At 41.5% G+C, this 14,942-nt stretch overlaps 1 protein-coding gene across 4 annotated transcripts in view; it reads right to left on the bottom strand.

The window, feature by feature from the left end:
- Positions 1-528: 528 nt before the first annotated feature.
- The window catches only part of Arid5b (AT-rich interaction domain 5B), a 183,078-nt gene continuing 168,664 nt past the window's right edge, over positions 529-14,942 (bottom strand). For all 4 annotated transcript variants that reach the window (XM_015504696.2, XM_048814437.1, XM_048814428.1 and 1 more), the window contains 2 exons: positions 7,265-7,463; positions 529-3,836 (listed from right to left, as the gene is read on the bottom strand). In XM_015504696.2, the coding sequence (XP_015360182.1) occupies positions 1,653-3,836; positions 7,265-7,463 (2,383 nt within the window). In that variant the 3' untranslated portion in view covers positions 529-1,652. The remainder of the gene's footprint in view (positions 3,837-7,264; positions 7,464-14,942) is intronic.

Genomic DNA, 14,942 nt, shown 5'->3' with positions numbered 1-14,942 from the left:
CCACCTTGATGTTGTATCTCAGGAGCCAATGGAACAAAGTGGCCAGAATGACAAGAGGCATTCTCCACACCTTTTGACTGCTTGAACAGCTCAACCACTAATTTCCAACAATAAAAGAAATGATCAAGTGGACTGGTATTGCCAGGCAGTTAAAAACATGGCACAGAGCATGTTAAGTGTGCACAAGCACACAAAACTCACATCCCATCCATCCAAAGAGGATGACTTTCTTTTGAAACAGGTAATCCAGCATGGCAAATATCCTCAAAGATAGACCCTGGGAGAATCTTCTTGGGGATGACAAGAAACCAACTGATGAAAAGCAGTGTGAGTTGCTACCACTCCAGGGGCCAAGGCCCAGGGAAGCCGTGTGGCGGCCAGGGCTTCCGCTGCTCCTCTGCTGAAGACTCAAGCTCCACCCTCTCCCCAACCCCCTTTCCCAGACCCTTTAAAGGGAGCAGTGCCAACACCAATATAAGTCATTCTGGCTTCTGTTTTAATTTTTGAAATTCCTAAAATATCTGTGCAGCCCACAAATATGTCCTCTAGATTCTGTTGTTATTCAGCAGCTTGCTGCCAGTGAGGTTTTTTGTTTTTTATGATTCCTCTGGTATGTAGGACAGTTTCACAGCCTAGATAAGGTAAGTACAATGCTCAATATTTTCACATCACCCAATACTTCAAAGCAAAGCATTTGGCCGGGCAAGCAGTGTATAAGCTCTTTCAACTATGCCATTTATGAGGAACAAACTCCGTAAGTTGTGGATCTGCAAAGGAACGTTCTCTGCACTGTGGTGTGCTCGACTGGGTCTTTTTTCATTTGTTCCACTAGAATCAGTTGCTTCAATATGTAAACAATAACTTTACCACCCAAAGCTGCTCAAAATGATAAGATGTGGAAAAATTACAAACACACATCAACAACAAGGACAGTCAGTCAGCCTTAAAACAAAAACGAAAAAACAAAAGACCTGCAAACAAAAGCAAAACTGTTTAATTAAAAAAAAAAAAAAAATATATATATATATATATATATAGGGACAAGAAGGAACCGGGAGAAAATGGAACTACCTGTATATAAATTAGGTGAGCAAACAGTGATACGGGTAGTTTTAAGAAGCAAATATATACAGTCAATTTAACAGTGTTTACTTCTCTGGATTGTTTAATAGTGTCAAAATGAAAGATCTACTGAAGTTTCACTATACATTGCATTGATTGAACGTTGGAGAGTTTTTTTTGAAAAAAAGGGGCATTCCTTGGCTATGTGTGCCAGTCTCTCTTGCCCCTTTCTTTGAAAAGACTGCCCTCATTTTTGCCCAGATTGTTTCCCAACCATCCAAACTCAGATGGGGTCCTCTAAGTTCTTCCTGGATATACATCAATCCCTTCACAAGACCCATCAGCAAAGTGAATGATCTGGAGACGCTGGGGGCATGCGCATTGCAAGGGTATCAAGACCGACCAGCCAAGGCTGGGGTTGTCCCAGAAAAATCAGGCCTGTTCACCTCCCTCTCGGCCTCTATGGCTGGGACGAATCGTACCCCCGTATTAGAAGGAATACTGACTTCTAACTCTATAAGCCATCACCCCTGGGTAGGAAGTGAACCTCTGATAGCCACGCCATTTGGGGATGCTAGGCAGAGCCGGGCTTACAGTTTTGTACTGGGGTGTACGGACGAAAGCTGGGAAGATGGAAAGGCAGCTTGAGGATTTATAGCAGCTAAAGGGTAAATGCTGTTGTGCAAAAGGTCCCCGTACGAACTTCCTACAGGTGTGGCCGCAGCCAAGTGTCTGTACAGCTGCTGAGAATTTGTTGGTGATGTAAAAATTCCCCTCTGCATCACCAGCGAGTGGAAAGCCAAGGGCTGCATGAGTGGAGAAAGCACAGTTTGGTTTTTCAAGTACTGCAGAGAATGAGAATACCCAGCTGGGAGCCTGGAGTTGAGGCCCGAGTTACACAGGCTCCCAGAATACAAACCTGGGAAGATAGGGGAGGAGAGGGGAAGCTTGTGGCCCTCAGATCCGCCCCCGGAATGCCCACCACCACCATAGGCTGCCTTGCGTCCTTCACTCTCCTGCTCAGAGGCCTTCTCTTTCCCAGAGACCTCCTTGGACGGGTCCAGGGGAGACACTGCCCGGGCCTTTTTCCCAGCAATCACAAGGTCCAAATCCTCCAGGCTGCGCTTTATGGGACGTGCTGCACCAATGTTCTGGGGGCTCATTTTCCGGTGCAGGATAGGATGGACCATGCCTTCCATCTTTCTGAAATTCTCCAGTCTCACGTGGTGAGGTTTCCCCGATCTCGAAAGTGACTCTGGGTACTTTTTAGGGGCCGACATGGTCATGGGCGATACCCGACAGGCTTTGGGGTGGCAGTCTCGACTCTGGCTGCTGACGACCTGGAACTGGGAGATTCCTTTGTTCTCCTGGGGCCCTGTGGCTGAGTGGGCTAGGCCCAGGACCTTGCCGGTCGGTTTATGTGGGTTCTTGGGAAGGCTCAGATCCGTTGGTTGATCATCTGTAGGGGCTTCTGCGGCCAACTTTTCTGAGGCCAACTTTTTGTCTTGCAGATGCAAAGATGCGAGATAATTTACATGGAGCTTTTCTTGATGTTTGTGGGAAGGGAAAGAACTGTTTTCCGATTCCCTGTACATGTCTCTAGAAGGATATTTGGATGTCTGTTCATTATGAAGATGGTGTTCGGTGTGTCGATAGAGGCTATGGAGATGTGGGGATGAGTAGAAATCTGCCAGGAAGCTGGGCATGTGGGAATGGGAGAGTGCCCTTTTCTCTAAGAGTTTATCCTTGCCCTCCTGCATTTCTTGCTTCAGGACATAGGAGTCAGCCAAGGAGTTCAGGTGATGCTTGGAGAAGCTGCAGCGGTGGGCATCTGATCGACTCAGCTTGTCATGCTTAAAAATGTCATTGATGTTCTTTCTGTCCTCCGAGGGCTTGCTTTTGAAACTCTGGACGTGCTGAATCACTGATGGCCGGCTGACCGCCATGTGGTCGGCGCTCTGACTGTGGTGGGCCTGGGACAAACCAGAACACAAATCATCCCTGGCTATCAATTTCTTTTTGCTGATCAAAGGGGGTGGGGAGCCATAGGGGTAGCTGCTGGAGAGGCTGGCCCCACTCACTTGGGACAAAAGCTTTTTCTTGGCCAGTGGGGACATGATGCCCGGGTTGCCCCTAGAGTAGAGCAGGGGTGTGTAATTAAGTCCATGGTTCTCATTCATGGGTCCAGTCAGGTCCTTGTCCTTGAACATGTCAAATGACTGGACCACAAGGACCTTGGGGGTCTGCTTTAGTGCATTGTGGATGTCGTCACTGCCCAGCTGGTCCACCTTCACAGTGCAGTTGGCGATGTAATCAGCCATGGCGGGTAGTTTGTCATCCTCGATGTCATTCTGGTTTGCCAGTGGTGGCTGAGTAGGGGGGAAGCTGGCAAAAGATGCGTCTTGGAGGTCACTGTCAGGGCTCTCTGTAAAACAGCAGGGTTTGGATTCTTGCTTTGAGTCCACCAGGACATTAGGAGAGGTGAGGGACTGTTTGCCAGCCCCAGGGATTGGGACCGGATCCCTTTCAGGAGCCACAGGTGTGCTCGGGAGCGGAGCTGCCGGTCCCTTCTCTCCCACCTCCTCGGCCTCTTTCTCACTGTTGGAACCTTGGTCCGTTTCATTGTCGTTTTCTGGGTCTGTTCTGGATGCCAGGGACCTTGCTGTAAAATCCTGGTACCCTTCCACTTTTTTCTTCAAGTCAGCTGCCGGGAGAGGCTCTGTGACGCTTTTCTGGTTTAAAGTCTCTTGTTCTTTCTCTTGCTCTGATGAAACCTGATAAAATATTTCAAAAGACAAGTCAGAAGAAAACCAAATACACTTGACACGTTTTGCTACGAAATAAAATGTTACACACAGCAGTTTTTCTTGAAAACAGGCTTGTCAATCAGCTCACCGCATTTCGGTAAGGTTTTATTACTCCCCAATCATGGCTCTAAACAAAGAAATCTAAATTACAGAAACATTAGGGGAAATATGCATATTCACTTCATTCCCTCATGAGACACCTATCAAAATAGCAAAGTGTTATGTACTGATGGTATACAATCACATCACTCCTTGATTCTAATATATAGTTTAATTCTAAGGTTGTCTTCTTGTCAAATCAGTCAATTATCCAAATGGGTTTTAAATTACATGTTGTGTTTTATGACACTTCTGAGAAAAGATTTTTTAAGCATCTCTCTTTCAAATATCCAACCAACTCGACGTCAACAACAACAAACATACTCTTCGCCTTTCTTTGGAGAGCAAATCCCTTCCTAATGTGTTCACTATGATGCACTGGAAATTAGTGGGGCTTGAGTGTCAATAATTTCCACTCTGTGACATGTGGCAGGCAGACAATGCTAAAATATTGAAGAAGTATGCAGACACAGAGGTAGTCTGTCCACCTGAGGGACAGAGAATGTTCTAAGTCCTTCTGGGCTTCAGCAAACGATATTTCTATCACAGCCAAAAATGAAATTGCGAGAATTTATGCCCTGAGTGCCACCACACATATAGCTCTTCTGTTCACTACAATAAATTAAAGTCAATCCGATGGATATTTTTTATGTGTCTCTATTCACAGAAGTTGTGGGCACCATTTAACCCATTTATTGTATTATATAGCTATGTAAGCTTTGACCTTAAAAGATCATTTTAACTTTTCATCTGTGACCCAGCTGATTGACAAATCTTTTCAAAATTGCTGTCATTCTGCCCTTCCATGTCTTAATGAAGTTTGGTTCCCCCCTTCCCCTGCCCCAATCTCATCCCTAGAACTTTGCCCATTCTTAAGGGAAGAAATGCCAACCACATTAGCATCTTTGAGTTAAGACTGAAAATTCTGGTACAGGGATACATAGGAACAAAAATTTTAAGGGATCACACCCATTTCATAGACATTTCTCCTCAAATCCCCCTAAAAATATTTCTGCTTTCTAGGGTTGTGTTATATAACTAAGTGCCTTTGCTTATCCCCTCCCTTTCTTTCACTAATAGCTGCTTTTTTTCAGTACAAATATCATTACTTGTTCTACATTAATAATCAGCATTGGTCTCTTGAGCTTATGCATTGCATGAAAATACAGAAAAATGAGTAAAGGCAAATGCAAAAGGCAAATTGCATTTAATTGTTACTTTCTGATGGGACTATAGTTTGAAGTGGGGCTCTGGGGAATACTCAGTCACACTGAAGTTTCTATAACCTAGGCCTTCAGTTCTATTGGAATCTCATCCCTCTGGCTATCAAGGAGGTTTAGAGTGTGTGAAAGCTAGGCTGAAAAAAGCAGAAGGCCCTTTTCCTAAGATTTTATGGTCTGCTTTAGTATGTTGAATGCTAAATGATACCTTCCCTGAAGTAGCTTGCAATTCAATTACCTGAAGATAGGGGATCTCACTAGAAGAGGTTTATGACCCCTCCCATCTCCACAGAATGTAGTACTTTACATAAAAGAAAAAGAAAAAAAAAAAAACAAAACCAAAATGTAAAAAAACAAATAATTGAATCCAATTGAATTCAATGAGAAGAAATATAATTCAATAATGTGGGTTTATGTTAGAGGTGGGGAGTGATTCTGACTATAAGCCCAATTTTGAAGTGGGTGGAAAATTCGGTGTTGTTTATAGAGAACCTCACAGGACAACCCTGTGACACTCTAGACACAGATAAGTCCTGAAGAGCACAGCTGGGGCCTGTAGGAAACAAGGAGCCTAACAGCTTTCAGGGTTTCTTTGGACTCTGGGGAGAAGGCTGCGTTCTTGGGAATGATCATCTGCCTGGCTGACAGGCTCAGTGCTGGGGCTGAGGATCCTCCCACAACTCACCAAACCAACCGTTTCAAACTTCACCCCCAAAATGGAGCCATTCAAAGGTCAGCGGGCCCCTTGGTCCTCAGTTTGTCCCCTGGTGCTCTGGCAGCACTGTACATATGGTATCTAATAGAATTCACTGATCTGAAACCCTATAATAAATCACCAGGCCAACAGGATAAAGGAAGAATGGAATGTAAGCCTTAACTTGGAATTTCCTTGCTTTTGGCCATTTGTGTTGCAAATTTGCAGATGTTTAAAAGTCTGCATCATCTTTTTCCCCCTTCCTTTTAAAATTACTAGAGCTTAAGATAATTATGAAACTTAAAAAAAAAAAGAACAAAACCAAAATTTCTCCTCTTGGTATTAATAGTTTCTTCATACAGAGGAATCAGTTGGGTAAGTTAATATCATTATGAGGTTGTGAGAGAGAGAGAGAGAGAGCAAGCGAGCATGTTTTAAACTGGAGTTTAATTAGGGAGTCTCTTATGTGTTCATTATAAACCTGATTTTTAGAGGGTGTTTAATATCAGCATCAAAATTCCCTCAGGGGTTGAATTCTAGAACATGCTGTCTCCAAATGTGGCTGCTAAGTTTTGTTTTTTAATTTTTTTTAATGGGCAGTGGATTTTTTTTTTGTTATTATTATTATTCATGTTGAAACAGAGCCCAGACCAGCCTCCATGGCTGGCTGTATGCTGACAGTAATGGTTTCTACCAAAGAGCAACGGTTGGGGTCTGTGGGTAGCCAGGACTTGTTTTAAAAGGTTAAGAAACTACCTGTTAATATGAGAGATAATAATAGTTTCAGAGGAACCATTTCAAAATTCCCCTATAAATAATAGGTACTTAAGATATTGCTAAAGTGGTCCCCACCCAGGGCTTTTGCATAGAGGTCCATTACAATGGAGACCCACAGCTTCTAGAGTTTCAGCAGAGTCCTGCTGAGTCAGAGCAGTCATTTCACTGCCATCCTCCTTAGACTGACCCCCCCACCCCAACAAAGCTGCACCCACCACCCAGATTAACTGGCTGTGAGATGGGGGAAGCATTGTTTCACTATGGAATCCCTGGGTTTCAGAAAGTGCTGCAGCCCTGACTCCTTCCATCTCAAAATCTGAGCATTTGTTCCGTTTTCTACAGGATGTTCTCATCTTTATAGATTCTAGACTTAGCATATCTCATTCCATACTGTGCACTGCATCTCATCTCCCCAACAAACAAAAGAGTCTTCAAGAACTGGACAACTATGGTGGGCAGGGAGGGGAACTGTGGAGCTTAGGTGTGAGATTTCTCAGTCCAGCTATGAACTCTGCAGGAACACAGCAATGGATTCAGGGTTCCAGAAGACGTAGGGTCAGGACATTGTCTCACAGGTGGCACTCCTGTGGAGCACAGCAACTCACCTCCGCTGCATCCTGGGGCTTTGGGGCATTCTCTTTTTCTTTTTTGCTCTTAGGTATTTCATGTTTGATGCGCTTGGCTCCTGATACTTTTGTTTTATTTTCATTTTCCTGTGCACTGTTCTCCTGTTTTCGAGGTTTGATTGGAGGCAAGGGCTTATCTTCCTCTCCTTTAATAAACCTTTCATATGGCAGGATTAATCTACAAGAAGAGCAGAAGAGATGATAAATCAGCTGACCAACTCCAGCAGTCTCCATGCTATGGGGGTTTGCTTTCTTTTCTCAGTACAGTAGTCCCTTTGCACAGGACTTGGTCTAAACCCCCACAGAAGCAAACCAACCTAATTTATGAACTAGGTAAAGTAAGCGATTACCCATCATAACTAATAATAGGACAATTATTATAATGATTACTGTAATAAAGGTTATATGAATATGGTCCCTCTCTCTTGAATGAGTCAAGACAAATATTATTTTTGGACCGTGGTTGACCTTGGGCAACTGAAACCACAGAAAGCAAAAGCACCATGGATAAGAGAGGTCTACTATACAAACAACTTGTTAAATTATTGCCAGCAACCCAAGTGCATTCTAGAAACTTCCAGAGCTTAGTGGTGAAAGTCTCTACCTGGCCATTTAAATATTCCTCTGCAAGAAAGACATCCTCCTTTGATTTTGTGAGTCTAGATACCAAAGATGCCAAATGGATACATTCAAGGTTGACAACATCCTCATTATAGCCCATGGCACTTGGCTACATGCCAACAACGCCACAACAGTAATGATAGTTTCTGTTAATTTTTCAGTCCATCACTGTTCATTGAGCACCTATTATGCCAGGCAGTGCTCTAGATACTGAGATATAGCAGTGACTCAAATATCCAAAGCCTCTGACCTCATGAAGGGACTAGTATGTGCCAAGTATGTTATGCAGATCATTTCATATACTCTCCCCCACATCCCTATGTAGTCTTATTCTTCTTTTAAGCAAATGAGACAACTGAGATCCAAAATGGCTAAATAATTTGCATAAGACACTTGTTAGAGCTAGAATTTGAACCTGGCCATACCTATCTCCAGAGCTTTTATTTTTATCCACCTTAAAATGCAGACCTGACACCTAGGATGAAAAGGTCAAGGGCAGGCAGGCTCAGTGTGGCTGAGTTACAGCCTTTTCCTGCAGCTCTGGGGAGGCAGGTGATGCCAACCTGAAGAGGTCTGTTTTAGGGTGCCAAGTCCAAGAGGGCCCCAGAGAAAAGGAACCAGACCAACTACTCAAGCCACAAAAATCAGAGGGCTGAAAAATTCAAGCATTTTAATTATATAACTTTTTAAACAAAGTGTATAAAATTGCTCTAAAAAGAGAAACATCAAACAGCTCTGGTTTTAATCTGTTTTCCCTTTGCGACGCAGCTCTTGATCTGAACGGGAAAAAGAGCTGATGTAATTAAAAGGCACAGATTGCATTACAATCTCAGTTTCAACTTCAGTGATTAAAGTTTTTATAATGCATTTGGTATGATTAATGACTCACTGTGGGATTAATATAAGACCCAGCCTTAAAAATATGAACTTTAATACAGCAAACATAATTTGTTTTAAATAAGACAAGTTGACTCAATGAAGAAAATGTACTTGGCTTATAAACAACCAAAATCTGTTCAAATATTGGGAATCCTAATTATTTTTACACTAAGACACCCAGGCAAAAACTTCTTTGCTTTGGATATTTGTTTGCTATTCTAAAATTGCTTTCTAACTACATAATTTGGATCTCAGCTACTTAAACATACACAACGGTTCGGGTTTGAAATTAACGGGGAGGGGGGGGACATTTGGGAACATAATATATCATTCTTTAAAAGCAAACCAAGTAAATGGTGGGAAAATCAAATCCCAATTTATAGTATATCTGAAACCAAATTCATTTACTGAGCATGCTCGGACAAGGTATGTGCAAGGAGGCGTGAATAATACCTCCGAGCCCTCCATCTGGCAGTGGGCCAGCCATGAAGATCAACACAGCCCATGGGGAATAGTTATCTTCAGATCCCATTACAAACTGAGTTTAAACATGTTACAGCTGCTAAAACTGGAAACTGCTCCCTCTATGTGGACTTACTAAAATAATATATGGCTGCCAAATACCTGCTTCCCACTGTAATATTACAGTTAATGTTTATATAATAAAAAGCATAACTAGGCAGACACGAGAAAAAAAGCAATCTTGTTCATACTTGAATTTATTCTGTCTCATCTGTGAAGTCCTCAACATTCCCCCCCCCCCAATTCCTTTTATCTGAGTAATTCTGCCAGGGACTTTATCCCTTTCAGTATCATCAGGTTAGGGATTGTCCGGGAACAAGACGCATTGAATATTTTAAATTGGAAAAATATTTTAAATTAATTTTAATAAAAACATATTTTATTGTGAATACAGATAGGTTTGTTTTACTTTTGTTTTGTTGCCATGGGAACGCAAGGAGCTTGGAAGCCTGGGTATTCCATTTGCTGGTACTACCCTTCCCCCACCTTCATTCTCTAATTGAGATGGTGACACCATGAGGGACCCTCTTTCCTGAGAAGAATTACAGCATTACCTCTGAGTGTGGGGAGGGGGTTGAGGGATAGCAGAGACCTGGGGTGGGGGGAAACACCCAGTGGGTCCCAAAGGACCCCTTGCCCTGAGTTCTGACAGTCTTGGGCCAACTCAGCTCTCTAGATGGGTGCTAAGGAGACTTTAATTTCCTTTTACAATTTTTGCAAGTTCATGAGGCAGGGCAACATTTTCATTTCATTTCTTTTTTTTTTTCCTGTCTTTTTTTTTTTTCCCTCTCCCCTTCACTCAACTCAGCAGCTGGCGGGCCGACAGCAGTAAAAAATACATTTCACTTTGCTGGTCAAAGGCCTAAAGCCAGAAGCAGGAAATCTGGAATTAAATGTTTCTTGTATCTGGAAAGAGGCATGACTAAGGTAAAACTGAATCCAAACACAAGCTCTGCCTGTTCAAGGCTTCCAAAGGAAAGTGTGTGTGTGTGTGTGTGTGTGTGTGTGTGTGTGTGTGTGTACACACACAAAGGTCAATTGAATTTTTTTCCCCTACTAAATCATTGAAAGATAATTATAGTGGTGGGGAGGTGGGGGGTAAAAAGGCTCCCAGAATAAAACAAGAAAGGCAGCAGTTAAAAGGAAACAAGTAAAAATATGACCAGCTAAGCTCTGAAGAGCAGGGCATGTTCTCCCATAGCACAGAAACAATCGCTGCTTCAGAGAGTGATTTCCGTTTGGTACAATTTTCACTGAATGTTTTTTCAGTTATCCTGTCATGGTACAACACAATTACCCCACAGGATATGATCTTATCATTTGATTATTAGAAGTTTTTACAGTACAAGAGGACGAAAGCTATTATAGGTTTCTGAACATTTAAACGTTCAACGTACATGGGGTAGTATTAAAAACAGGTTTGCCAATATAAGGTCAACATTGCCCAATGCAGGAAGCTGCGTAGGTTTGTATTATATAAAGAATTCAGCATAATGCAACCTGCCTGTGCCTTGCAGATTATTATTCCTCAAATATTTGTAGTACAACAAAGATTTAATCAGTTTCTAAACTGTGCAGATAAAAGCAAAAATGCACCCAGTCCCCAAGAATTCATTATACAGGAGAAATATTTTCAATGGACTGTATCTCTTAAAAACGGGGAGCTGGATTTTAGGTGGGTGTCAGTAATGGGGAAGAGAAGTAATATACTCATTAGTAAATCAGAAACACCTCCCCCCCCCCATCTAGTCTGGGGATTGAAAGCTGGGCACATAAATGGGTCTTTATTTTTATCCAGATTTCACATTTCAGATTAGTAAAATGCTTATTTATGATGCCATTAATGGATCTGAAATAGGTAAGCCATCATGTATTAAAAAATAACATCTTTTCATAGGCATAAGATTTGTAGCGGCATGAGATTTTATTTTTCCCTAGGAATAATACAAGAATAACATTTTCTACCCCAAAGCAGAAACAGTAGGGGAGCCTTTTGCTATCACAGAGATTCTTATTAAATTCAGTCACTGTGAAAAGCAAGATTTTTTTTTTCTCCTTCTCATTCTTTCTCCTCCTCTTCTTTTTTTATTTTAAATAAAGAAGACTTAAAATCAACCCAAGTTAAAATTAACAAATCAATGGCATTATAACCTTGATTTATTAGTGTCTGAGCCAGTAAATTATCATCATACAAGAAATTGCTGGTTTGAAAAGATTTCGGCTTTGCTAAATCTCAAGTTAAATAATGGTGCTTGGTATACTAGGGTTTTAGATTTGCCTCATCTGATATTATAAAAAATTCAATACATTTCTCTACAGCAGAAGTCAGGGGTCAGCAAATCTATTACTGTAATGTAAGTAATCTGGCAACCTGCCAACTCCTTCTCCCTTTTATTATTTTTTTAAACACCAAGGCAGATAATTTTATATTAACAAAGTCTAAAATCCTCCAGGGCCTTGCCTCTCTTTCTCAACAAAAAGCAGCAGCCTGACATTAGAGAAATGTATATCACACATGTCCTCATCATTTGCATTTCATACAAAAGAAGAAAAGACCCTTCATCTTTATTAGGCAACATTCCTCTCCCCTCCCCACAAACAGAGGAAAAATAATGTCAAATCTCATCTGAACGAGTAACCACTAATGTCTCCCGTATTGATTAATGCTTGCATGGAATGACTGAACTTTTGGGCCAAAACATTTAGCAAACAGTGCTTAAGAGAAGAAATGAGAATCCATCTATTTATAGAGCTCTGAAAAATGATATTATAATAATGTCTGGGACTGATTCAATTCAGAGAGTGGGGGAAAAGAAGTAGGAAATCTTGAGGGTTGTATTTGAATCTCAACTCACCCGTTACTTCATAGGCACTTTCATGGTATTAAATCAATGAAAAATTCTAGGTCTAGATATTTGCTAGTATTCTTGGAGCAGAATATTTAAGAGGCAGAAGGAAATATAGTTGGTGTGCATGTCAGGTCAAAAATGTTACTACTATTCTTATACTATTAGGTGTTTTTGTGTGTGTGTGTGGCAGTAGAAAAGAAATGACATATTGGTTCCACTGGGGCTTCGGACGTGATCTGATCCCAAATGGACTCATTACACCTCTGAGTTGATTTCAGGGTTGATAAATTCTAAGGCTTGGCCAGACGTTTCCCTTCGCAGCCAGAAATTGAAAATATAACTTCACAGTGAACTGAGGGAAGCAATTTTTCACCAAATATGGAGCCAATAGAAGGTATATTTTTCCTTTCTGAAGATGAAGTACATGCACTTGTTAAGGTTCCAAAGAGCATAGCTATCACCTCTCAAGGTGCTAGACCATGACTATAAAAATGGCAGAACATTGGGGAGTAGGGAGCCCAACATACATAAATGAGCTACGTAGATATCCACAGGAATAAGAATGTTTTCTCAGTGGGCACAACACTAGTGGAGGGGAACACAATAGCAATTGTGCCGCTTTGTTCCTGTTTTTGATAAGGTAAGCTCCACTGGAGAAAGGTGGGGGCTCCTGATAAAGATCTCTATTTTATGGTGTGAATTTTGGTGGAGAAGATAAAAATTATGTGTGGTGTGTAAGGAATGCAATATCAGAAATCAAGAGAGCTATGAAAGAGGCCTCCAGTTGCACCTTTCGACAGACAAGAATGTGAACTGAAAGCTTTGCACATCAAACCATGGAATAAGAAGCCATGTTAACAGGCAGGATGCCAAGAATGAGCCTATATCAGGACGCACCTGAGCCAAGAAAATGGTGGGAGAATGTAACATGGATTCTGTGGGAAGGACTTAGCTTGCCCAAAAGCTACCAGGAGCAAATCTTACTGTGCTTTATAAAAATGAAGTAAGTATAAATGGTATCATTTGTATTCTATGCAAAGACACCAAAAAGGTATGGGGTCCATTATCACTAAGAACAAAACATGGCCACTTGTCAGAAAAACTCTCTTCCCTGGGAAAATAATCTGTTCACCAGGGGCTTCATTACCTACTCTATGGCAGAAATTGAACAAGAAAACTTTTGGAAGGTTTTAATACTCTCCACTTTCCCCTGGAAGTGATGAGTTTTTTCTTAAGCTCTCTGTTAAAAATTCTGACACTCTCTTTATGGTCTTGGAGTAACTATGACCCTAAGTGAAGAGAAGAGTGAAAGGTACATGATGCTAGGACCCAGAAAATATTGTGGCTTGCCTCCTATCAAGGTGTGTCAGCGTGGGAGACAGAGCTCAAGGCTAAGCATTCTCCTGAACTGGAATTATGAACTGGAATGACTTTAGGGGAGTAGGTTAGAGGCAAGGTGGGAGGGTAGAGAGAGAAACCTCAGGTTATTCTTATATACTAATTGGCATTATAATATTAATAGCACCCACCATATATTAAGTTCCTATTAATACCAAGCACTTTGTGTGCCTTTAATATTAATGCTTACAAAAAGAGATAACCTCAGGTATGTTATCTTCATTGTATGGGTGACAAAACTGAGGTTCAGAAACTAAATGGTGAAGTGCAGAGACAATGGCACACAGCCCTTAAGTCTCCAAGATTTTTCCAAGCACAGATCTGCCTGCCTCTGTCAGTGCATTCATCTCAGCAGTGGAGATGTGCATGTTCATACATTGCCTGAGAAGTGTCAACATACAGGAGGTACTAAATGATCCATGCACAGGTTAAATGAATTCCAAGTTCCTAAAGATTGCCTAAGAAAGCAAGCAATTCCTTTTTCTCAGAGGCAAGAGACCTACAGAATACATGTGTAGCCATTCCACAAAAGGCCAACCTACTATATCAGAAGTAGCACATGGCTAGAGCACTGGGCACACTATGTCTCTTATAATGTATCACAATAACTCCTAAAGAGATATTACCTAGTTGGATCAAGTCCTATTTAATACTGAGTAAGAGAAACTCAAGAATCATATGCTCCACGAACTCTGGACTCTAGGACTCAATCTTACCATGTCTGAGTTTCCCAAGATCTCCCCAGTAGAGCTCTTCAGGAGATTTGTTTTCCTGAGGCCTCCTTTGCCACTTCTAAGGGTACCTAGATGCATGTTATCCCTGCCCCTCTGCCTTTCAAATGAAGGCCACATTGAAGAAAGCTGGGGTGGGCTTAAAGAAGCTGACTTTATGGCCCAGAGATTAAAATTCATGATTACAACAGAGAACATGGACCATAAACAGCACCCAGCCCTCCACGGTGCCAGCTAGCCAAGATGGCAGCAATTACTCTTCTCAATGAGAAAACAATGACTAATGCAGAACGGAGTTGCATGGATCCTTTCCAAGGGCAGATGAACAGTATTTTAAGAATAATAAATAAACATAACTATCATATTTTCAATGTCAAGCGTATCCCACAAATAAAGGCAGGCAGTGTCCATGTGTAAAAATAGGCAATCGATGACTACATTTAAGTCCCAAGGCATGTCAGAAACCACTGGTTCCAGAGCTTCTGAAATGTTCACCAATTCCCCACAACACTTAGGATTTTGGCCAAACTTTGTAATAACTTGTACAAAAACAAAATGTTCCAAGAGGTTTTCAGTGGATGAGTTAAAGATATATTTTAATGGTAAACAATTACATTCTTCTGTCATCTGATACTCCCCCCCCCCCCTTTTTTTTTT

This window comes from Marmota marmota, unplaced genomic scaffold (genome assembly GCF_001458135.2).
Source record: "Marmota marmota marmota unplaced genomic scaffold, marMar, whole genome shotgun sequence".
In the NCBI taxonomy this organism is placed as follows: domain Eukaryota; kingdom Metazoa; phylum Chordata; class Mammalia; order Rodentia; family Sciuridae; genus Marmota; species Marmota marmota.
The sequence above is the reverse complement of the archived record's forward strand: the minus strand, read 5'-3'. Positions and strand labels throughout refer to the sequence as shown.